Source organism: Mauremys reevesii, linkage group 6 (assembly GCF_016161935.1).
Source record: "Mauremys reevesii isolate NIE-2019 linkage group 6, ASM1616193v1, whole genome shotgun sequence".
Classification (NCBI taxonomy): domain Eukaryota; kingdom Metazoa; phylum Chordata; order Testudines; family Geoemydidae; genus Mauremys; species Mauremys reevesii.
Genome location: NC_052628.1, coordinates 86351530 through 86378039, shown reverse-complemented (window position 1 = coordinate 86378039; position 26510 = coordinate 86351530). Strand labels below are relative to the sequence as shown.

Genomic DNA, 26510 nt, shown 5'->3' with positions numbered 1-26510 from the left:
CAGAAACAAAAGCAGCCCAGTTGCAGGCTGCAGCTACACAAAGCAGTAGGAAGTTTGTTTCCTCATTGCTGTTCATGGTTCTGCCAAAAAAAGGATTTATCTTGAGGCTTCAGTAAGATACTATATACACACCTCTTTCAGAGGCTTGGCTGGATCCAAATACCTGTTGCTGTCACCTCTTCACAAGCTCCTTTATGGGATGGTCAGCTACTGAATATGTAATCTGCTAAAGCATATGCAGCAAAGTTGTACATTTTCTTCACTTCATATTACTTTTGTCTTTGTGGTATGACATTTTCAGAACATCTTTACAGATAGAGTTTGACTCTTTCTTTTATTTAACTCATTTTCAGAGATGCCCCTTTAGTTCCATCAGGATTTAATACACATTGAAATTCCCTTTCAAATGAGTCCAAAAGCTTCTGTTTACTATAAAGAAGTCTTTGAGCTTTCAAAATACGTCCTTTTAAATGTAAATGATTCTTAGAGAGAGTCTTTAAATTTATGCGGTCATCAAAGAAGGTATTACCTCTTCTTAACAACCTTTGGTTCTCGTCTAAGCATCAGGATCCACAGGTCTCAACTGCCATCCCAGGACTCTCTAGGAGTCAGTATGTTCTGACCCGCCTCCCAGTGATCTGTTAACAGTTGCTAGAACTCAAAGCTCAGCTCAGTAGAGGATGACAGTCCTGGGATCTGACTGGCAAAGCTCTAAGGTTCCTGACTGGTTCTCTGCTTCTATTTAAACCAAGCAGAGGAACAGGAAGTCATTTGTGGAACTGGAGTGTTCCCTGCATAGGACTGCCTCCCCTACACTACCTGATCCTGCTGCCTGGCTTTGACCTCCTGGTATCCTGATCCAGCCTGCCACTTGACCCTGACTTCCAGTCTGCCCTCTGTCTTGTCTCAGACTCTGATCACCTGGTAACCTGAATCTGCCTGGCTCCTGACACCCAGGGGTGAAAGTAAAGTCAAAGACTTACCAGTACGGGGGCCGGCTCCACGCTCCATCCCTTCCACGCTGCCTGGCCCATGCCGCCCAGGGTTCCAGTGGCGATTTAAAGGGCCCAGGGCTCTGGCCGCTGCCATGGCAGCAGCAGCGGCCAGTGGCCAGAGCCCTGGGCCTTTTAAAATTGCTGGCCCCGGGGCTGCTGCTCCTTCCCGACAGCGGCAGACAGGGGCGGGGAGGGGGAGGGACAATGACATTAAAGCACTGCTGCAGGGTCCTTTGCCGCGGCAGTGGTTTAAAGTCAACTGGGTATGGGCCAGTACTGGCAGCCACTTTTTATCAGTACACCATACCAGCCCGTACCGGCTTACTTTCACCCCTGCTGACACCTGACTCCTGGTCTGGTCTTTGGCCTGTCTCAGATTCTTGTCTCCTGGTATCCAGACCCAACCTATCTCCTGGCTCCTGACTTCTCTGACCACTAAGTCAGATCACTCATGTCCCAGTCGTGAAACTGAGTTTGGTCAGGAAGTTGCTTAACCATTGCCTGAAAACTAATTAATTCCCCAAGTAATATAAATATTTGATACTCAAGTGGCTTCTTATATTAGTAACCATTTATAAGATTACTTTATTCCATATCAGTACATAAAAGATATTACTACTCACACAGCACTGGTATCAGTAAATTGTCTTACATGGTTGAATTTAGATACAAACCATTTGCAAGTGAACATCACAAAAGAAGGTTATAGCATCTTAAGCACTTAAGGAATAAACGATCTAAGGTTTCCACCTTTTAAGTGGAAATGTGACCTTAGATATAACCAAAATATTTCCCAACTATACATATTTTCCTTAAAGTTAAACAAAGGAATACTTTAGGCTATATAAAAATCAGTGTCCCTAAGAATATTTCCAGAATTCTTTGTATGGATTTCAAACTGAGGTTTTTCTCCTTGAAGAGAGGAGGGAGGAAAGAAATAATGACAAGAGACTCCTGGTTCAGCTTTTGTGGCCTTGATATATCGAGAATCAAACATCATTTTTCTTTCAGATACTAGGAAAAGTCTATCTTCAGATCCCAGTCGAAGGGGGAGGAAAACCACTGTTGTTTGTTCACACTGACAGATGCTTGCGCAATAGCGTGTTCACACTTGCAGCGCTATTTGGAGCGGTGCACTATGGGCAGCTTTCCCACAGAGCACCTCTTTCTTTTTTGCCGCTAAGAACTGTGGGAAGGCGGAGGGAGTCATGGGACATCCTGGGTCCAGTCCCAATGCCCCATGATTCATTGCTTCGCATCCCAGCAAACCCTCTGCTTCCATCCGCATTTGGTGCCATCTTTCAACGATTTGTGTACCGTGTGCCCTGCCTGTTTTAGGCTGCAGGAATGGATCTTGAACTGCTGATCAGTAAGCTGCTTGCTCTGACCAACACATCATGAATAGTAGTGGAGTTATTCCTTAAACTACAAAGTCAAGAGGAGTGCGATGTTGATCTTGCCACGCGTAGTAGCTATGATATGAGATTGCTTGTGGCTTTCACCGAGGTGCTGACCACAGTGGAACACTGCTTTTGGGCTCGGGAAACAAGCAGTGAGTAGTGGGATCACATCATAATGCACGTCTGGGATGATGAGCAGCGGCTGCAGAACTGTCACATGAGGAAAGCCACATTAATGGGACTGTGTGATGAACTTGCCCCAGTCCTGTGGCGCAAGGTCACGAGGATGAGAACTGCCCTGTTGTTGGAGAAGTGCATGTAGAAGCTGGCTACTCCAGACTGCTACCCATAGGTCGCTAACCAGTTCAGAGTGGGAAAGTCGACCATTGGACTCTTGTTGATGGAAATGTGCAGGGCCATTAATCGCATCCTGCTCTGAAAGACCATGACTCTGGACAACGTGCCTGACATTGTGGATGGCTTTGCACAAATGGGCTTCCCTAATTGCTGAGGGGTGATAGATGGCATGCACGTTCCAATTCTGGCACCAGACCACCTAGCACATTAATCACAAGGGGTATTTCTCAGTGGTTCTCCAGGCGCATGTGGATCATCTCTGTGAATTTTAAATGCAACATTTTACAGAAATAGTATGTTTGCAACACAGAAAACACTGATTCAGTGCTTTAAAACACAGCCAGTACTCACACACCTGTCACTAACTGGCTGACCCCAGGCAAACACACATGAGCCACAAGACCCCCACAGCCGCAGGGGCAAGGTGAATGATTGTTTCTGGACCCTCCTGTACACTGGGCACATGGCTCTTGTGGGGGGGCCTGATAATCATTCCTGTCCCCACACTTTCCACAGGATGGAAGATATCTCACTACTGAGGGTGAGCAGGAAATCGAGGGACGGTCTTCTTCAAGCCTGTGGCTTCCGCCTTCGCCCCTATGTGGCTCCCCTGTGTGCAGCAATGGTCCCCCTCCCCCTACTGTGATGGCACAGAGGCACAGGAAAGTTACGGTTAATGGGGCAAGAAACAAAGCAGCTCTGCCGAGGAACCTTCGGCAGAGGATTGCCCAGTATCTCTACGAGAGTTTCCTGGAGATCTCTGAGGGAGAGTCCTGTGAAGTGAGGGATTCTATCAACAGCCTGTTCTGACATTCAGAATAGGCATGCAATGGGAGACAAGCCTGCTTTCTGCAACCCTCCTTCCCCCAACAAATTGCTTCAGCAATTCCCCAAATCAGATCCACTTACCAGAGGCCTCCTCTCCTGTTTGCGCTTTGCCAAGATCCGACTGCTGTGACTGGCTAGGCTCCTCCGGGGTAGAAAAGAGCTCCTGTCTGCATGCATCTCTGGCCTCTGAGCCATCCTCTGCCTCTGGGTCCTCCTCCCCATCTTCGTCCAAGATTTCCTCCTCCTGGCTCGGTCCACTCTTGACTGGCACGTGAGCCAATGAAATATCCACAGGGGCCTTCGCAGTGGAGGTGGGTTTGTCATGGAGTATTGTGTCCAGCTGTTTGTAGAACTGGCAGCTCATGGGCGCAGCATTGGAGCCGTGGTTTGCCTCCTGAGCCTTGTGGTAGGTGTTCCACAGCTCCTTCACTTTACCCTACACTGCAATGTGTCCCAGTCATGGCCCCTTTCTATCATGCATCGTGAAATCTGTCCACAGGTATCATAATTCCTATGGCTGGAGTACAGCTGGGACTGGACAGTCTCCTCTCCCCAAATGCCAGCGAGGTCTAGCAGCTCGGCATTACTCCAAGCAGGGGATCGCCTGGTGCATGGAGCAGGCATGGCCACCTGGAAAGATGCGCTGAGACCACTGCACGCATCACTGAGCAATCAGGAAGGGGACTTTCAAATTTGCAAAGGAATGTATGGGGTGGGGATGAGGGTTGGTCACCTGAGGGCAGGGCAGTAGAGTTCAAACCAATGACCAGAGAGGTGAGAACAGGCATTGTGGGACAACTCCCAGAGACCAATCCCAGCACTGTAATCGCCACGTCTACACTGGCACTGCAGCGCTGTAGCCCTGGCGCAGAAAGCTGTTCGCCTCTTGGCGGGGTGTGTGTGTGGTTTTTTTTGTTTGTTTTAAGAGCACTACAACTGCACAGTTTCTGCACACTAAGTGGCTTGGCAGTGTGTATACCTTGGGAGTTACAGCGCAGAAAGCTGCTTTACTATGCAGAAACTTGCCAGTGTAGACGAGGCCTAAATGACATCCTCTTAGTCTAAGAAGACAGGTCTCTTTGCCGTAGCCTTTCTACATAACCATGTCCTTTGAATTTGGAACCATTTGGTTAACTTCTTTTGCACTTCCTCCACTTCTATCATACCAGTTTTGAATAAGAGTATTCTAGATGTGACTCCACAGCAATCTGTTAAACAAAGCCAGCATAGTTTCCATTATCAGTGTTTAGTATTCTGTCTAGACATAGTACACACTCAAGAACTTTTCCAGATGATGATGATGAAAGATGGGCTGGCATCAGAGCACAGAGGTAATTACTTAGAGGTTACAGATTGTTTAGGAAGGATCTGTTATATTGTTGTTAGAGATTAGTCAGGATAACTTTGAACCCCAACGAATATCTGGTGTCTACTGATGTAAATGACGCTTAGTTGCTTTTAGTGTGTGGAAATATTTGATTTGTTTGCACAATTAGAATAGTTGCATGTTCAAATATAAGTACATAATTGTTCATGCTTTTTTCTGTCTGGACATCCAAAGCCTTTGGTTTCTAATTGACCTGTAAAGTCCATCTTCTCAACATTTCAGACATTCATTCATTCAGTCAATTGCAAATGAAGATGTCTTTTATGTGATTCACCAAATCCCATTTTCCCCCCCACCCCGCAGCACATTGTTCATCCTGGCTTCGTTCTTCATCCTGCCTTCTCTGTTAACTAGCATGTCACTATCATTTATAAAGGCATCAATCTGCATGTTCTATCCTGAGACACAATTTTCCAGATCAGTAATGCTGAGGTCCAGGAATAGTGAGTTAGGAATTTTTAAATCAATTGTTGGCAGCATATGCTGAAAGAGTTCAAAGTTACTGAACAAGAGAGAGAAATTGTATTGAATTCAAGCAAATGGCCCTCCCATGTACAGTGCAGAGAGATGGATGATGAGCCAGCAGATTTAAATTCAGTGGGCCCAAAGTGAAAGTGCACAAGTAGTGTAAATTAAGCCCACTTGTGTACATTTGATATTTTTAAAGGTTTAAATCAGCTGTGCGGAACAAGGCAGCTGTAAATCCATGATACAGTGGGTGGACCGATGTGACAGACCGGCTAAGTGTGTTGCACAACTTGGCTTATAGAAACCAATAGAGAGCTGCTCACTGTCACAGCAGACAACACTTTAGACAGGCAGAGAAGTAAAACCACAGGAACTGAAGTGGAAAGAGAAGAAGCAACTCTTGAAGCTGCTCATAAAAAAAAAAAAAGTCAGAGTCATAAATATGATCCTGACTTCTGGTCTGCCCTCTGGCTTGTCTTGGGCTCTCATCTCCTGGCAGTCTGACTCTGCCTACCTCCTGACATCCCCATTGCTGTGACATTCACAACCTACCTGTGTTTAACTTAATTTATACTTTGTTTGCTGGGTACTTTAAAAGTCAGGTGGTTTTGAGTGTATTGGAGTCCTTCTCACAACTCCTCACTATGTACCACCTCCCATGGCTCTGGGGAGGAGGAGTTGAAACTTCTTGGTTATCCACAGTTATAATAAGAGCCCAGAGTCTTAGCACTGACTTAGAGCAATCTTCAGATAACAACCCAATTAGGGTGTTTGAATGATGAGCCAAGTTAGTTTCATGGATATATAAGTGGGAACTGAATTTTGTTACTGAATAGATTGTGGCTCTAATGCCACAGCCTTGAGTAGGTGACAGCATGGCACAGATGTCCAGAAATCAAATCCATGAGGTGTTCACAAGTGTGACATTAACAGTATTCAAAGTTAGATGACACAATATTGCATAACCTCTGTACCACACTACTAATGTATATTGTAGATATATTATATATATATGAGAGAGAGAGAGAGAGGTGAGACACAGATATTTCAACATCTAACACTGATGTTCTGTTCAATAAATACATAGCAACTATCTATGCTTAAACATACACAATAACAATTTATGTTCCTTAAATTATGTGACATTTTCCAATGCATACATCTGTTAAAAGCCTGAAGACATTGACAAAAATGATTTGTGTTAATTCATGAGTTCTAGCTACAAGGTATCTATTGAAACAAGGAATTTAGCATGTAGGTTTTATAGTTGCAGTGAGGCCATCTTGTGTTATTCTGCAGGGGTAAGAGTGTGCTATGGGGGTTGGATAAGATTCAGTGCAGGAGGAGCTACATATGTTGTGAGCCATACATGTAAGCAGCTGACACTTATGAATCTCCATCACTCCTTTTTGCTACTTCAAAATGATTTTTTATACACTAAACGGTGCCAGTTCCCTGATATGGTTTTAACTGTAGTTGGATTTGTAAGGGGTGCAGTGGCTGCTGTACAAATCGCAGGCATTCCTCTTGTTCTTTAGAGACACTTATTAGAAGCTGAAGCTGCAAATGATGAGGGGAAAGTGCTTATATGACAAAGACAGCAGTTTCTTAGACATACGTATCATCACAAAGCAGTTGGGAGGGGAGGTGCACTGGGGCCATTACTACAACTAGCTCCAGTGGGATCCATGTAACACAAATGAGAAGAAGTTGATCCTAAGAAGGGCTGAAAGCAGGAACCACTAAAGACATCAAATGTACTATAGAAAAGGTTATACCCATGTGGTACAGTGAGAATGCTGTTATATTAGCTAGGGCTCTGTGAATTGTTTAAGTATTTGTAGACAAATGGAAACTGAAAAAAGCTCAAATAGTTATACAAATAATAAAAATAAGTAAGAAATAATAAGTAAAATAAATTGCTCTCTTTACTTGTGTTCTAGCCTGTCTGTCAATGTACACTCTCTCCACATTGCGAGGCAAATTGTCTTTCATGCCTGATGAAGGGAAATGCAGATATGACCCTTTGACCACAAACCATTTACCAGTCAAGTCCACTGAGCACCATTGGAAGCTGTCTTATTTACTTTCTAAAACAAACTTACTGCAGCAGATTTACGTCGTCCCTGTCTTATTTTCTGTTATTTTGTGGTTTAGTCATTAAACAGTTCATACACATCCGAGAGTTTGTTTATAGCGTGGTACAACAGATTCAAAGGGATTTAAATTAAATTAATCACTTTCCTCAATGCCATTATATTTATGGCCTGGAGAATTGCTGACTACTTTGACCTTTTTATTGTATAGCAGGGAAATTATTGGTTGTTTAATATAATATAACCAGTACAACAGAAACTACCAGACATCATGTCTTTGAAGACAATAAGGGCCTACTCTATGCTTAAGAGAAACAGACAGAAGGAAATAGGGGGAGCTGACGATCCTATTTTTCTCCTTGGCCTCTGTCAAGTGATTTATTTTTGTGCACAGGAAGCTAAACATCATCTTCTGATTTTCGTCCTTTGATGGAATGAGTAATATGTTACAAATAGAATCCCTATATAATGAAATCTTTTTGTTTTCTTCCAGCAAAAACTTCCCTATTGGTCAAATTCAGATATGATAATCTGGAGTATGCACCACTGAAGTCACTTGGATCAGGTCCTAGGTGCATTCCACGTCATTGATTTCCTAGAATTTGAACCCTCTCATACCAAGTCTGAATTTGTTCTGTAATTTAGCTGTAGCACCAGAATTGCAATGTGCCCTTTGTGTGTTGAGGTAATTCCACTTCACTATGACTAGGGTTTCTGTCTGTCTGAGCTCACTGTAAGACATTGCACTAGTAATAACTATATACCATTGCTGGGTTTAGTTCAGTCAGCAAAAATGTTTATTTGGAAAAAAAACAACCTCTGCAGATGATATCTGGTTGGTGTGAATGTTCCCATTAGCATGCAGAGTATAATAGGAGTCACATATTATTCTGGATGCTCTGTAATATGATCTTGATGCCCTATGTGAACTGTGACTGGCATATGTGCATGGCCCGCAACAGTAAAAGCCAAATACTGTCCTTCCTGCTGATCCCCCTTGCTGAGCTTGGAACAAGGTGGGTTTGGGGGTTGTGGGAGGAGAGGAAGGAGTCTGTCCCGCACAGAGCAGCTTCAGGACCATAGTCTCTCCCACACGTGTGCCCCAGTACTCAAGGTGACAATGCTGCCTGATGGTGGATCCATTGGCCTCTCTGTTCCTTCTTCTCCTGTCCCTACCCTGCTACTTATGTCTTGCTGTGCATGGATATGCAGGGAACCTTTGCTAAGCTGGGCTCCATGTCCCTCCTTGTAAATCCTACCTGTTCCTTGTCCCTCCCTGTAGCAGAATGTGCTTTTGCAGTCACTGCATCTAGTGAAGGAGCAAGATTTGCCCTGAGTGATTATGTGTGTGACTGTTTCTCTTAAGCAAGGGCAGCTCTTTGATTAGAAGTTAAGGTTTGTGGGGGTCTAATACTTTCCTCCTATTAATTTTCCTTGCTTTGATGAGAAAGCTGTTTGCACCACAGTGATGACTAATTCCAATGCCCTCAGCTGCAATCAAAGCAGGCACTGTAAATTAACAATCCTAATAACTGAATACAATTTTAGTCTGAGATGCTCTGCACAGAGAAGATAGTGGGAAAAGTCAGTGGTGAGATCTGTGAGCACAGGTGACACACTGAATTCAGGAGGCTGAATGTGAACAAGAGACTTCTCAGCTATCCCAGCACACTGGGTAACAAAGGAAGGCAGTAAATGGAGCCTCTGTAAGTGTGCCAGTTCTGGTCAGTCCCTTTATTTAAGAGCCTTGCACACTGGCAGGATAGGTTTGCAAGCGTGCTGTAAAATATTTGTAGGTGCAGAGCAGAAATTGTTCTCTCCGTGCAGATTTCAAAAGCCCAGTAATTACTTTCCAACCCCCTACAAAAATCAGGCTTACCTGAAATGAAGCATTATAGAATCCATCCGCCCCAGAAAGAGCACTGCTATTTTCTTTCAGCTCCATGTGTGTAACTTGGACAGGGATTTCTACCTCTCTGTTCAAAAAGGCAGGTTGGCAGCAGCACTTCGTTAATCTAGCTAGTATTCTGTTTCTATTACTTACAGTTTACCTGTGACCACTCCCATTCTGTTATTTCATGGCCCCACCTTCTAGCTCTTTTGGAACATCCCCCTGCACATCAAAGCAGGGTGAAGCAGAATTCCAAGCTTATTAAAATGACAGAAGGATTCATGCATGCAACAAAAGAAAAATGCCTTCCAGAGTGATCCAAAAGCAAAACATGTATTTTTACATAGCCTTCATTCACTCACACACAGAAAGCACATAGTGCACAGAAAATCCTCCTCATCCAGATCTTTGAGAGGCAGCACTCATTTAATCTTTTGTGATGCTTGTCTCAAAATGTCAATCAAAATCTATGAAAATATCTGTTGGCAGCTATTGAAACAAATGACTAATAAAAATAGTCAAAATAGACAGAGCCCTAGGATATTAAAAGGCTTGCTTTTCAAAAGATCAGGCCCTGGGATAATGTACAAGTGAGTGCAATTGCACATTTAAGTGGCATGCACTGTGAATGTAGTTGTACCTGCAAACTGAGAGGACAACTTACACCAACGGAGTCTCTGCCTCCCAGAGTGTAGTGTAAAGGGGCCTTTGTGTACATAAGAATAGATTCCAGGTGTTTCTAGTTGAAGCAAGCAGCCAGCCTCCACCCCCACCAGCCCCTTCAGCTCTTCTTTATCCAGTATAAAGACGCTAAAGTCAAAAACATTTGTTTCTTCTCTGCGGATCACCGTTAAATGGGACTGTCTCAAAAACAATTACTGGATTCCTAGTCATTTTGGGAACTGGAAGAATTACTGAACTGAAGGGCCCATTGTCTCTTCCATATACACAAGTAACTTCCATTAGTGTTCCTGTGAGTTAGCCTATTTATACCCACCGTGGAGAGAATTGACTATAGAATCAAAGAATTTTACCTTTACAAAGACTGATACATAATTAGATACAATGAATAGAAAACAATATCAAAAAGAGAACCTACAGCTTTTTATTTGTAGTGTTTCCTTATCAAGTTTGTACAGGAATGGAGATAAATTTTAAAATACCAAAGTTATTTGGGAAATACATACTCCTTGCATAGTCATCTTTCTTATGTCTGGGGAAATCTGAATTCAGTGGAGTTACACTCAGTGGTGTAAAACTGCTATCAGTGAGCTCAGATTCAGACCTATGGTCCAGGAATTTCAGATGAGGATTGACAATTTGCATGCCTTCCTTTCTCCTGCACCACTGAGCTCCATTCCCTTCCCTTGTTCAGCCCAGTACTTTCATACCACATGGGTGTAGCTAACATTCCATCGTCTCCTTTTATTAAACAAAATGAGCAAATGAAATCCTGTATGTGTTTACAGTATTGCAGGGTGTCAGATGCTGTTACACAATGGATAGCCATCACTTCACAACAGTTACAAGAGAAAACAAGAGATTAATGCTCTACAGAGGACAACAATTGTTGAAAAGCATCCATTTAACATCTTTCCCTTTCCCCAAAACAGATGGGAGGTTTTTTCAGTGCTGCCTGAGAAAGATATCAAGCTATTTGAAAAGACTGACTGCAAAAAACTAACTTTCTTTGTGAATCCTGATAGACATATAGACAATTGTAAAGAAAAACACAAGTCCTGCTAAATGGATAAACCTTCTGCCTGAGCTTTGTGCTTATATACAAATTTACCTTTGAATACGAGAAAAGGATGGGCAACCTACAGCTACTGGAGGTGAAACTGATAGCCATCTTCAATGCTTCTTGGGCAACAGACACAGAAATGTAAGTAGTAAAAGATGAAGAATTCTGGCAAGCAAATAAAGGTTCCAGTCTTCAAAACAAGGCTGCCGCCACAATGTGACTCAACTACATTAACCACAAAACTCTAATCACAAGAAACAGCAAACAAAACACTAGGACTCTGGAGTGTTGAGTAATGGGGCAGCATTCAATTTGCTCTTCCAAGTCTGCTTTGAAAGTCATTCATTCAGCCTTGCGAGACCATATTATGCAAATCAAATTGTTTCCGTATATTTCCAGTAGCTGAGCAGATTAGAATTTTTACAGAACCCAAAGGCCTCAATCCACATCAGGGCCTCATTGGTGTAGGCATGGTGCCAACACATGGACCTTGTCTACACTGGCAAGCTTAAGCGCAGTAAAGCAGCTTTCTGCGCTGTGACTCCCAAGGTGTACACACTGCCAAGCCACTTAGTGTGCAGAAACTGTGCAGCTGTAGTGCTCTAAAAGAAAAAACCACCCCGACGAGAGGCGTAGAGCTTTCTGTGCCAGGGCTACAGTGCTGCGGTGCCAGTGTAGACACCGCGGCAATTACAGCGCTGCAATTGGCCTCCGGGAGTTGTCCCGCAATGCCTGTTCTCACCTCTCTAGTCATCGGTTTGAAATTTACTGCCCTGCTCTCAGGTGACCAACTGTCATCCCCACCCTGAAAATTCCTTTGCACATGTGAAAGTCCCCTTCCTGTTTGCTCGGTGATGTGTGCAGTGGTCTCAGCGCATCTTTCCAAGTTGCCATGCAGGCGCCACGCACCAGGTGATCCCCCCCTTGGAGCAATGCCGAGCTGCTGGACCTCATCGGCATTTGGGGAGAGGAGGCTGTACAGTACTCCAGCCATAGGAATTATGATACCTGCGGACAGATTTCATGATGCATGATAGAAAGGGGCCACATTGCAGTGTAGGGTAAAAGTGAAGGAGCTGCGGAACACCTACCACAAGGCGCAGGAGGCAAATGCCTACTTAACAGTCATTCTGCACTTGCTCGGCATGTTGTTGAACTACTCCTTGCTGCTGTCAAGTTGCCCCGTGTATGGCTTCATAAGACATGGCATTAAGGGGTAGGTGGGGTCTCCCAGGATCACAATGGGCATTTTGACTTCCCTTACGGTGAACTTCTGGTCTGGGAAGAAAATCCCTGCTTGCAACTTCTTGAATGGGCCATTTCACTGTGGTTAGTACCTCCATGAATGCCACAAGCAATCTTGTGTTGTAGCTACTAGGCATGGTGAGATCAATGTCATGCTCCTCTTGCCTTTGTAGTTTAAGGAATAACTCCACTGCCACTCGTGATGTGTTGGTCAGAACAAGCAGCACACTGGTCAGCAGTTCAGGATCCATCTCTGCAGCCTGAAGAGGCTGGGTGCGCTGTACACAAACCATTGAAAGATGGCACCAATGCGGACGGAAGCACAGGGATTGCTGGGATGCAAAGCAATGGATCACGGGGCATTGGGACAGGACCCAGGATGCCCCACGACCCCCTCCACCTTACCACAAGTCTTAGCTGCAAAGGAGAAAGAGGTGCTCTGTGGGATAGCTGCCCAGAGTGCACTGCTCCGAATAGCGCTGCAAGTGCCACAAGTGTGAACACACTATTGTGCGGGCAGCTGTCAATGTGAACACACAACAGCGGTTTCCCTTCTGCGCTCTCTGAGCAGCACTCTAACTGCCGACACTGTAACTTTGCCAGTGTAGATGTGCCCATAGGAAGATGTTGTCCCAGCCCCAAAGAGATTACAATCTATACAGAGAAGACAGACAAAGGTTTGAGGAGAGGAATGCAATATATAAACAGAGTAAGGGTTGACAAAAAATTTTTTTTAAATCATGAATGTGGTGGTAGCAACTTCATAGTTAAGGGCACTTTGGACTTTTTCACTTAAAACAGCACTAATATTCCTCTGCTGCTGTGGTTCTCGACCTCTTCAGACTCCTGTGCCCCTTTCATGAGTCTGATTTGTCTTGCGAACGCCCAAGTTTCACCTCACTTAAAAACTACTTGCTCTTAAAATCAAACATTCAAAAAAGTGTCACAGCACACTGAACAATTGCTGACTTTCTCATTTTTACCATGTAATTATAAAATAAATCAATTGGAATATAAATATTGTGCTTACATTTCAGTGTGATACTTGAGTCTGTATTTCACTTGAGCCTTGTCATTCTGGGAGGCACTGAAGTGACAGCGACAATTAAGTTTTTCTTCACACTGAGTCCATTCCTACTCCTGATGGCAATCATAGCAGAAAATAAGACTAACAGAAAGATATGTTGACCCAAAAGGTAACAGAACATCCAAAGCATGGTTCCCAAGGTCAGTGTATTCTTTTGTACTCAACACCAGAACTGGTTGGTGTGGAATCATTAAACTTCATTTGCAGACCACGGTCTGAGGACAGCTCAAGAAGATTTTCTTGCTGACTGGTAGAGAGGTTAATGCTGCTTACATCTGACAAAATGAATGTGTTTCTGACCCAGCTGGGTTGAGCTGAGTTGTGCTGAATGTTGGGAAATATGACTTGAGCTCAGATGTCAAATGGGCCAAATGATCTACTGTTATTTCTTTAATTTTGCTCTGCTCAATTTCCCCAGTTCAGACATCAGTGACATATGCATGAAGCAGTGGAAAACAGGTAAAGTCTTTGTCTCCACATTTGCACTTCTGGAATTCAGTTTTTTTTTATAAAAGCATCCACTTGGTCATAGAGAGTCAGAATGTTAGTGTCATGGCCTCACATGGACAAATTTAGATCATTCAGCTTGCTAAATGTATCTACGAGGTAGGCAAGTTGAGTTAACCACACAATACTGTCAAACATAGAGGCAAGAGGGGATGAATAATCAGAAATGTGTGAACTTCTGTGCATAATTCAAAGGCTATCAAGTACTTCCCCTCTTCAGAGCCACTGAATCTGTGTGTGAAGCAACAGTTGCTGATATTCTGACCCCATCTCTTTGCAAAGAATGTGAAACAGGTAAGCAATGAGTGGCTTGAACTTGATAAAGTTGAGAATTTTGAAAGACTCATTTAAAATTTCATGCAGCTAAGTCCCATCTTTTTTGAAGTAAGTGGCTCTCTGTATATGATACAGTGCACCTACTGCAAGGAAGGCTTTTCTTTCCTGATCCTAGTTACAAGTCTGTTCACTCTCCCAGTCAATCCAGCGACCCATCAAGTGCAGACAAATTTGCATAAATTCCAGCTCAAATCGTGTCCAGGAAAAAAAGTCAGTTAGTTTAAAAATGGCCTCTCCAATTGAGTTTGCCTTTCTAATTTGCAAAACAGTATGTGCTGTTGAGATCAGTGGTTTCAGGGCATCAAACTTAAGCAATTAGCTGAGCTTCTCCACTAATATCTGTGGACTCATCAAGCTGAAGGGCAAATGTTTTTGCCATTTTAAGTTTCTCTACAAGTTGACAGACAATATGCTCAGTCATTTCTCCAATTCTACAATACAGGTGTCATTTGATAAGGGTATTTTCTTGAGAGTATCGACTGCTTATTGAGCATGTTTTCTGCAAGCGCCACAGTGGCAGGCAGAATCAGATCTTCTGCAATTGTGGATGGCTTCTTTGATTTTGCTACAAAAAGGCAGACAGCATACGAAGCTTCGAGTGCTTTTGTAGAAATAGTTGAAGCTTTTTTTTCATTTTAAGATGGCAAGTCTGGGACTCAGAAAGCTTGCTTTGAAAAAGTTCTACTGGCTTACCCACATGCACAGGGTGTTTTGTCTTCAAATGACATTGCAAATGCGCCAGCTTCATACTGTTGTTTGATAGAGTTTCTCTGCAAAGGAAACACAAAGCTTGAGGTGGATTGCTATTTGTGGATATGAATCCCAAAGCAATATATTTTTGCAGAACTATGTTTTTTTTCCCCCACTCATTTTCAATTCCTTACAAATTTCACTGTCACCACTACTGCTGCTTCCAGCTCCTCATTTTAAAAATATATTTTTACAGTGCAATCTCATATACACTGTGATATAGCACGGCCAGAGGGCAGCAGGAGAGTGATAGATGGGAGATATGTAAGCCCCAGGATGATAAGAGCCTTATTCCCTGTAGAGGGAAGAGATGCTGCTACAGATTAATTAGAGCACCTGAAACCAATTAAGCCAATTAGAGCACCTGAAGCCAGTCACCTGATAACCCCCGCCCCTGCCACTTCAATCAGACAGTTGGAGGAGTTGAAGCAGAGTGGTTTGGTGTTGGAGCAAAGAACAGTTTGGAGAAGTGCTGTGGCAGGCCAGAAGACCAAGACCCTAGGTAAAGGGAAACCTGGTTTGTGCAGAGCAGAGGGACTCTACAGACACAAGGGGTTGGGAGAAACTTGGCCCAAGTGGAGAAAGGGCAGGACGCCCCACAAGCTGAAGGCCTGGAGAGAGAAGTAGCCCAGGGGAAGGAAACTAGTTCAAGTGGTTCATTGCTATACCTAGGGCCCCTGGGCTGGGACCTGGAGTAGAGGGTGGGCCCAGGTCCCTCCCTCTTCGCTCCCCTTTTCTGGGACACTAGTTGGACAGTTGATACCCCAGTTCAGGGAAGAGAAATGTTGCCCTGAACCCCCACAAGAGGAGAAAGCACGGGACGCATCATAATAGTGCCGGCAATTTGCCACAACACCATGACAACTTCTACTTCATTAATGTGCTTTCATGCATCAGGAAATGACATAAAATGCATGTCTAATACAGTGCATATATGCACATTATGTTACCTTATAATATATAGAGAGCAATATAAAAAAGTCATTGTATACAATTTTAGTTTGTATTGATTTCACTAGTATTTTTTATGTAGCCTGTTGTAAAACTAGGCAAATATCTAGCAGGGTTGATGTGCCCCCTGCAAGACCTTTGCATAGTCTCCAAATTTACCAGCTACAATTTTATTTTCTAGAATATTTGGGTAAAATTTGCAAAAGTATCTAATCCATCAACTTCCTATGAGACCTACGGTTTTCATTTTTGAAAATGGGACTTGGCACTTTTGAAAAAATTTACCCATTCTGAATAAAATATTTGTCATCTTTGCTATAGAAAGCCATTATAGTATAGTCTGTCAAAGTGTTCGGTAGGATAAGAATTAACTCAAAAAATTCTTGGGAATCTATTTTTGAGTCACATATGCTGCCCTAACTTGTTATGATCTCTGCAACACCCAGCACACCTACTGCAGTTGCTAAAAATATGACTCTGATTAGGTTTAGGAGAGAGAGAAATATCGACCAAATTGCTCTGTGCCTTTGTCTCATGTCTTTCACTAGAAAGATTTTTTAATTTGATCTTACTCCACTAAACTGTAACTTGTCTGGTCTGTAAAACTGAAACAGATCAGGAGCTATTACCCTCTCTGAGATTTAGATTCTTTAGAAAAAGTGGAATTTTTGACCCCAAAGGCTAATTGCTCCTAGGGAGTTGGCCATCATATCCATTCTTAAAAGACTGATTCACTGTTGCCCTGCACATAAGCAGTTATCTACATCAGTGCCAAATGGGTGTAAAATAATACCATTCTGAATTGGAAGCATTTTATACCCAATTTGTATCAATTTTGAATAGAAATTGGGTAGAAAATGTAAATTGATGCAGTTTGCAGGTCATAGACCTGGTAGACTAATTATTATGATACAATTACAGCTGCTTACACTCTACTGTACTAATATAGGCTTGTGTGCTAGAACATTTGAGGGCATCTTCACTTAAAAAAATAAAAGTAAGAGATGCCTGGGCAGAAAGTCATTTATTGGGTTTGAACCACTTAGTGTGACTGATCCATAAAGTTTTTAAGGCATCTTCTAGGGTCCGGTATATGCTATAGAATAGGTTTGAACATGGTCGTGAAGATACAGGGTTAACTGGGATGGTGCTGAATGTGAGTTAGTGATCAAGAAAACGTATGTACAGCATCTTGTCTGATGGGTGTAAACATGATTGGCTGACATAATGCTGAACAAAAGTTGTTTTAGCCCACTCTATTATTCCTAAAAAACCTCCCAAACTGACTCAAGTCTGTTGCATCCCTTGGGATAAAACAATAAAAAAGGTATTCCACCACAACAGGAGTACAGAAACCTTGACTTCAAACCAAAGGAGCTGAAGGTTAGGCCATGACATAGATATATCCTCTCCAAACCCAATCCAATCCAATACTCCTCTGCTCTGAGCGCTCATGGGTTGCTACAATTATAGAATCAGTAGAAAATCCAATCAGTGCCCACTATTTTCTGCCTGAGTCCCTGCTGGTCAGGGTTTTTGTCAGTGCAGCTGATAACTCCACAGAAATGGCCAATAGCAAAAAAGTGAGCTTTCGAAAGAACGAGGGAAGAACTGTACATGGACAAACCTATTTACTGTTGGGTGTAATAGTTTAGCATAGATCTCAAAGGAAAGGTGAGAAACAAAACATGGCCACTGTTTCCAATGGTGTAAAATTTCCTCATTTTGCTAAGGAAAATATTTGCTCTGAAAACTAAGCACCTGATCCTGCACACATTGTCATTACCAACCCTGCACTAGTCTTGACTTCAATAGGTGCAGTATCAGTCCTGTACAGTTTTGAAAAACTTGGACCGGTGAGAAATGTGTCATTAATCCTTATAACGGCTGTGGAATTTCATAATCTCACCATTTTACCACATACACAGTTTTTCATAACCACTTTCTCTAGCAGAAAATTTTTACATGGTCATGAAAATGGTAAGGGTGACGGGAAGGAGTGAAGCTACTTCTCAATACAGGGGAATATACAAAATAATTCCAGGTAGATAAGTAGTAATTTGGTCACTTTTCTTGGCAAAAGCCCAACTTTTTGGGCTAACAGAGAACATTTTTGTGGGTGTACTTCTCTGCTATTGCTCTTGAAGTATGGGTCTTTCAGCAGCAGTACAGACGATCAGGTTAAGATGAGATACTTTGTATTTTCCAAGAATATTTACAACACCGCTTACAGAACAAGCCACATCTCATGGGAGAGATCAGGGGGACTACCCTATAAAGAGCAGTGAGAGGCTTCAATAAAGAGGAGAAATCAGGACATGGTAGGGAGACCGCAGAGTGTGAAAGGCTCCCGCAGGGAAGACTTAGGGCACGTGTATATTGCAAAACACAGAAAACAAAACACCCAACCCATTCAAACCCCCGTGGCAGTGAGTCTCAGATCCTGGATCTATAGACTTAGGCTCATGCTATAGTTCTAAAAATAACTGTGTAAACATTCTTGCTTGGGCTCTGACAAACGTTCCCACTGAAATGGTTTCAGAGTCCGAGCATGAGCCCTGAATCTGTAGACTCATGCTCTGAGACTCGCTGCCATAAACATATTTCCCACCCCCCACACCCCTCCCTCAGCATAGACATAACTTCTGAGGTCCAGGGAGCTGTGAGAGAGGAGCTAAAGTGAGCAGGAGGCTTCTGCTAGAGACCCTGACTTGCAGAAGGACTTGGGCCTTGAAGCCAGAACCACAGGGCTGAAAAAGGCTGAGCTTCAACTAGGTCAAGTCTGAGATCCTGACTGGGAGAAGGACTTGGGGGCCTGGAAGCCATAGGGCTGAGCTCCAGCCATGTAAAGCCTAAGGGCTGACCTACACTAGAAAGTTAGGTTGGCTTAACTACACTTAACTGATCAGCCCCAGTTGTCATAAAAAATAAAGATAAGATCAAAAGGTCATTTGTTGGGGTAACACTTTGAATAGACACGTTTCTCTCCTCCTTTCACTGGCTATGATAAGTCTCAGGTATCTTGGTGGGAATCCCTGGTCAAAATCAAAATAACAAAACATTGAGAGACAACTGTATCAACGTGCTTCATGAAAGCTATGTGTAGGGCTAGGCATATATGTAGGCTGGCGGTTACTTGATGTTTGGTTGATAATGGAATTCCTGCTTCCTGCTCATGCCTCTGCAGGGGGACAGCACGACATCCAAGTATAACTGAAGTATCACTTGAATCAGAGGTGGGCAAACTACGGCCCGCGGGCCAGAGGCCTCCGGGACCCTTCTGCCCAGCTCCTGGCCTGGGAGGCTAGCCCCTGGCTCCTCCCCTGCAGTTCCCTGTCCCCCGCAGCTGCAGCTTGTTGCCACCGGTGCAGTGCTGTGGGCGACAGGGCTGCGAGCTCCTGGGACAGCGCAGCTGCAGAGCTGGGGCCTGACCCGGTGCTCTGTGCTGTGCGGTGCATGGCTGTCTCCAGCTGGGTGGCCACCAGCCACCGGTGCTCCAGGCAGCATGGTAAGGGGGCAGAGGGCGGGTTTGAATAGAGGGCAGGGGAGTTCAGGGTGGTGGTCAGGGAGCGGGGGTGTGGATAGGGGTTCCGGAGGCGTTCAGGAGACAGGGAGAAGGGGTGGTTGAATGGGGGCAGGGGTCCCAGGGGGCAGTCAGGAAGGAGAGGGGGTTGGATGGAGTAGCAGGGGGAAGTCCCGGGGAAGGGCAGGGCTTGTCAGGGGACGAGAAGCGCGGCGGGGGGCACGGATATGGGGTAGGGGCTGGGCCATGCCTGGCTGTTTGGGGAGGCACAGCCTCCCCTAACTGGCCCTCCATACAATTTCTGAAACCCGATGTGGCCCTCAGGCCAAAAACTTCCCTGCCCCGACTTAAATCCTCAAGACAAACCTGAAATGGTACTTCAGCGGTGCCTGGGTCTAGTGCTGGCCCTCTGCAGATGTGTGAGTTTCTCCCTAAGACAATAAATGATACAATAAATCTGTTATAAATGATACAAATTCATTAATATCGCTTCAGTGGGAGATGCAGGATATGACCTATATTAAAAATCTCAATTTCCTGGTATGAGTTATTAGCACTCAATCTTGATTTGAATAAATCAACAATTTTTTTAAAGTCTTTTTAAATAGTAGGCGTAGACATCAGTGGGCAATTCAGTCATCAGTGTAATACAATCTCACACAAAACCAGTAGTTGGGTAATGCTGATCCTCTGGGTCTGGCAGCATAAAGAGTAAATGTTTCTCTTAAGATTAAGTATTTGCAAGGAGAGCTATTGCTTTAGCACAAAAGAAGAGCCTTTGTGCAGGGAAACCTGAAGAACTGGAAAGTCCTGAGAGCAATTAAATGCCAATGTACCAGGAACAGAGGTACAAATACAGTACTTTGCAGGTAAATCCCCTTCTTTATGATTATAATTTCCTTGACATGTTTAACAATAATTCTGAGCGAGGGACTTCACAAATACATTAGGAACTGCTGGATCTAAGTTACCTGGAAAGCACTTAAATATTCTGGTGATAAGCATTACAAAAAATCCTAAAATAAGTAGAACAGTGTTTCTCCCTAATCTGTCAATAGTTCATGTTTACATTAGCTCTCACTAGTCTTGGAGGATCCCATCCTAGAACTCAGCTTCTGATAGGCAATACTATGCTGCTTCTTTTGAATGCCACACATTCTGGCCCGTATTAAATTCCTGGGCATAACGATGGAGGACTACTGGACAATAAGGGAGATGGACCTTTTGGAGGGTCAGAGAAGAAATAGGGTGTTAAAAAGAAGTTGAAAGGGAAACCCTTGAGAAACTCATTCTGAACCTGAATGTTAGGCTCCAAGTACATTTTGATAAAGTGGTACATGAGCAGCTGGTAGTAGCAAGACATCATGTAGAACAAGCATCTAGTTAAACTGAATAATTCCAGGAAGGCTGAATAAAAACAAAACAAAAAAATCAGTGAAAGGCAGGATTGGATAACCACATTAATGAACAGGATGTTCTTATAAAGATAGACTCTGGTGCAGAACATAATGTAATGACAGATGCAATATACTAGCAAATGCTGCAGAGCATAATTCAAAAACTAGACAATTTCACATGTGGGTCACCAAGTAAATAAACTAATTTTTTTTTTAAAAACTAGGCCTGGCAAGGCTACGTAGTCCTGAATTCCTTGTCCAATCTTATTGTTGTGGCATGAACAAAGTCTCTGTTCACACATCTTAGAGCTACTGACTCATCTAACTGGGGAAGTTTACTCTTCCTGTCATATACAGACACACACAATCAGTTAGCTAAATGCATCTTTGTTTCTGACTTACTATCTAAGGGTATGTCTACACTCTGACCAACACGTCACGAGTGGCAGTGAGTTATTCCTTAAACTACAAAGGCAAGAGGAGTACGACATTGATCTCGCCACGTGTACTAGCTACGACACGAGATTGCTTGTGGCATTCATGGAGGTGCTGACCACAGTGGAACGGCGCTTTTGGGCTTGGGAAACAAATACTGAGTGGTGGGATCACATCGTGATGCACGTCTGGGATGACGAGCAGTAGCTGCAGAACTTTCGGATGAGGAAAGCCACATTCATGGGAGTGTGTGATGTGCTCGCCTCAGCCCTGCAGCACAAGAATGAGATCTGCCCTGTTGCTGGAGAATTGAGCAGGTTAACACCTAAAATTGATGCATTAACATATGTTGTTGCCCCAAAACAGGTAACTGCAGGAAAAAAAGGGCACTCCTGCAATCTGTTTGGCATGCAGACAAAAACAAGACACTGGAGGAACAAATTCAGGTTTTACAAGAGCAGATAATGACCCCCACTCTCATCTCAGAGCCAGGATAAAAACCCAGGGTGCAGTTTCCCAATTGCTTTTACCCACAGAACCACACTCAGCTAAAAATATAAGCTTCTTTCTCAAATATTTGTACATACCAGTATGTTTTCTTTTATTTCCTTTATCAGTTTGCTAAACTTGCTGCTGCTGCCTGTACCTTAAGAGTTAATCACTCTTGGCTCAAGTCCAGGGGCGGCTCTACAAATCACGCTGCCCCAAGCAGCGCGGAGCGCTGCGCCGCCCTTCCCCGGTCCCGCGGCGGGTCCCCTCTTCCCGCGGCTCCGGTTGAGCTCCTGCCGGCATGTCTGCGGCAGGTCCACCGGAGCCCGGGACCAGCGGACCTGCCGCAGTCATACCTGCGGGAGCTCAACCGGAGCCAAATGCCGCCCACCCGGGAAACGGCCGCCCCAAGCGCCTGCTTGGTGCGCTGGGGTCTAGAGCCGCCCCTGCTCAAGTCTCACTAAGTAGCTCTTCACCCCCCCCTCGCCTCTCCTTACTTTTCCCCTGCCTCTCCCCACTTCGACTCTTTCTCTGTTTTAAAAGTTAAATGTTATAGGTTTTACAGAAACCTCCAAAAGATAAAGCAGTTGAAAACAGAACAAAACAGGAAACAAAAAGAAAACAAGGTAAAAACTTTACTTTAAATAAATCCAGTTAATTAATTAATTTAACCCTTCAGGAATGCAACAGCTGGAATTATTCCTAACTTTCTTGAAGATATGGTTGCTAAGCAACAGAAATGCAGACTCTGCTTCTAATCCTAACCACTGACTAAGATTTGAAACATGGGCTTTCCTTATTTCCAGATAGCAGAGTTTTAAAATAAAGTTTGATATAAAGTAATAAAAACGCCTTAAGTTACTAAATTAAGACAAGAAATGTGGCAAATAACCTATCAATTTTTATTAAAAGTTTTAAATAACAAGGTAATAACTTGCTTATTTAAATGTTTAACCCTTTTGTTTATTTTGTATTTTTGTTTGCCTTATTTTGTATAGTTATAAATAGAATTCTGGCACCATTTGTTTTTAACTGTAAGCTAGTCCTGTATGTCATGTATGTTGTCCTGTGTTGTGTGTGTCACATGACTACTTTTTATTATTTTTATTTTGTTGCAACAAAAGTCAATTATAAATATGAAGAGAGTATAAGTGGTACCACACTATTTTAATATTGTGGTTGGGGTATAACCCTCATATTATGAATACCATTTGTTTTTTCAAAGTTCAACAAGGTCTCAGTTATAAATATATGTACATATATTCCTGCCTCAACAAATAATGCAATTGCAAGCAAAAAGAATTCTCTTTTATTAATCACAGTTTTTGTTTGTTTTTTAAGCTTTTTTGATTTGTTATTCAAAGAAAAAATGTAAGGGGAAACTCTCAACATTAAGGTAAAGATAATATTAACAAAATGTCAATTTCTTGTTTGGGCTTTTTATAAACTTGTTTGAACTTTTAAATACAGTTATAAGAATGTGATAGCAAAAATGTTTAAAAATAACAATTTATGCATAAAGCTAACCAAACAAATTCAACAGGTTTCCACATTTCCAACAGGTTTCCACCTTTGGCTCCCAAACACAACAAAGCATCATGAAAGTTTAATACCCTCAAAGTATTTGCATGGACCTGTATTTAAAATTTATTTTGGTTTAATTGTATAGTTGGTTTAAGTTTTACGGCTTTTCTTTTGCTATGTTATGTTACTGGGAAGCAGTGGTTGTTAAAGTTTGTGCTTCTAAACAGTTAACAAGAGTGAAATAGGTATCACAAGAAATTAACTCTAAAAAGCTTGGTAAAAATTATGTTATTGACTCTTTTGCTAACATAGAATGTTCAGGGGGGGGGAGCAATACACCTTCTCACAGAAGATTGTGAGCATTTATTTTAGCAGTTAAGCATTACATTTGGAATAAAATATTATTAATACACCTCAAATGAAAAGGAATGTCTATACAACAATTGCAAAAGTATAGCTTGTGTTATAAAAGACTCGGTCCTATTACATTGTCCCTATTACATTGTAAACAAACTAAGTTAAACTTTGTATTAAGTTTGGGTTACTGAAAACAAAAACAACAAACAAAAAACTTTACTGTGTTAACTAACAAAAGTTGTTTAAGTTGCATCCCACAGACCAAAGACACCAGAAGATATCACACCACAAAAACACCAGATCGTATCAGTATACTATGGAAAAAAACCCCAGGCATCAAGAAAAGAAAAATGAAGTGCTTTATAAATAAGAGACTGGTCAAATACACTTCAATCTACCATATATGAACAATTAAGTTGGCAATCAGCTAGAAATTACTGTCAGTTAATTTGAATTTGGCTACTGTGTAAAAGCAACTATTATTGTTATATTACTGCTGTAGTGTTGTATTATTGTTGTATTACTGTATTATTGCTCTATATCATTTACAATGTGCATAATATTGCTAAACTGTTTAACCAACACACAGGTAAAAATTAACAAATGAATGGCAGCAAACAACATGAAAGCAAGGGAAAAACAAATTGGTAAAGAAATTGTTACACAGTAACTATACCAGTCATAATTTGGGCTACTAACACTGCATCCTAACTAAGGCATATGTTATTCAAAACAATCTTGTTCAGTGTCTGGATACCAATACTACATCCTGGCACAGCAATATTTGATCAATTGGTTACTGTCCATTCAGTAGATTATCTGGAAGACACCACACCAGTGATGTCTGACGACACCCTGTACCCTTCTGCCAGTTGTTTATGTTTAATTGCAGCTTGTGACTGCTCGTAAGAGTCTGCAAACTCAGCCAATCGACCCGCTGCATCCACCTTTTTGACCCACAAATACTGTTTTCCATCATCACGGCACATATTCAGGAATTGTTCCTGAGTAACCAAATCACACATTCCCTCAAAGCTTGTAATGCTTTCCCTCCTCACCCACTTGTCTAACAAATCTTTCATTTCATTTACATAAGCCACATTACTCAATCCAGATCCCCTCTTAAGACTCCTGAATTTAACCCTGTAGGTTTCAGATGTAATCTGAAATGGTTTTAAAACCAGTTCCTTAAATTTACCATAGTTTGAAGCATCATCAATTGGCATCTTATTGACTATGTCCAGAGCTCTCCCAGTCAATTTTGCTACCAATGTGGTCATCTTTTGATCTTCAGGAATTGCATGGAGGGTGCATAGTCTCTCAAAGATGATGAAATATTCAGCAATATCACTGGATTCATCATACTGTGGACATAACTGTTCCCATTTGTGGATTTTTGGGGCAGTGGAGACAGTTGCTGAAGGATTTTGTCTCTTCCACTCCATAACAGTCAGTTCATGCTTCTGGGCCTCAATCTGGGCCTGTATTCCTTTGTCTTTTAACTCCAGAGCTAGCCACCTCTCTCTTTCCTTCTCTTGCTGAGCATCTTGTTGTCCTAGCCTCTGGGCTCTTTTGTGAGCAGCTTCCTCCCTGGCTGCCTCTGCTTCTTTGAGCTTCATTTGAAACTCGTGGTCCTTTGCCTTCTTTTGTGCTTCCTGTATGGCCAGCTCTAGTTTTGTAGCTGCCTCACTGGAAGTCATTTTCCTGCTTTGTTGTGCTATTTTCCCTCACCCAAAATAAACAAACAGAAAATAACAAACCAGTAACCATTTTGTCTGTTCTCCAGCCACCACACTTAAAACTCACTTAAAATCACTACCAGTGTCTCAAAGCAATCAGCTGTGCACAGTGGTTCCAAGTAATAACAGACAGAAGTAAGTTACCAAGTAAAATAAAGCAAAACATGCAAGTCTAAGCCTAATATATTTAAGAAACTGATTGCAGATGAAATCTCACCCCCCAGAGATGTTCCTATAAGCTTCTTTCACAGACTGGACTCCTTCCTAGTCTGGGTCCAGTAATCACTAAGACACTCCCATAGTTACTGTCCTTTGTTTCAGTTTCTTACAGGCATTTCTTTGGGGGTGAAGAGGCCATCTCTTAAGCAAGCTGAAGACCAAATGGAGAGGCTTCCAGGGCCTTTTATATTTTCTCTCTTGTGGGTGGAACCTCCTTTGTTCTGTGCAACAAGATGGAGTTTGTAGCCACCAGGCAAGTCACATATCCATGAATAATCCAGCTTTTTGCAGGCTGATGCCATTGTTTATATGTTAGTTTGAATGTTCCTAGGAAAGCTCAGATGTGGATTGGCGTCTCCCAAATTCCATGGTCAGTTAAGTGTTTCTTGATTGGGCACTTACTGAGAATAGTCCTTTCTGAAGAAGCTGACCAAATGCTACTTAGAATCAAAACACATTGGGATACAAGTACATAGCCAATATTCATAACCTCAAATACAAAAATGATACACACATACAGACAGCATAATCATAGCCAGCAAATTACAGCCTTTCCATAGACACCCCACTTGACCTCTCTGTACAAGATGGACCTTTGGACTCTGTATAAAGGTCCATCTCCCTTATAGGACCCTGGTTGCAACAGTGATCTATATGGTCACAGTTTATGTCAATAACGTCACACCTCCGAGTCATCCTCTGCCTCTGGATCCCCCTCTCCCTCCACATCCTTGTCCAACATTTCCTCCTCCTGGCCTGGTCCACTCTCGACTGGTATGCGAGCC

General features: G+C 42.7%; 1 protein-coding gene across 6 annotated transcripts in view; it reads right to left on the bottom strand.

Moving 5' to 3' along the window:
- The window catches only part of SLC28A3 (solute carrier family 28 member 3), a 123589-nt gene that overhangs the window by 52481 nt on the left and 44598 nt on the right, over positions 1-26510 (bottom strand). Inside the window, exon 2 of one of the 6 annotated variants that reach the window (XM_039545391.1) lies at positions 19932-19996. The exons of 2 other annotated variants lie outside the window; for them this stretch is intronic. Coding sequence is in view for 2 of the 4 variants with exons in the window: in XM_039545386.1 (XP_039401320.1) it covers positions 9411-9476 (66 nt within the window). In the remaining 2 variants the exon portion in view is untranslated. Of the gene's footprint in view, positions 1-983; positions 1037-9410; positions 9527-13441; positions 14075-19931; positions 19997-26510 lie in introns of those variants that run through there. 3 more of the 6 variants (XM_039545390.1, XM_039545386.1, XM_039545387.1) reach the window with 3 other exon arrangements.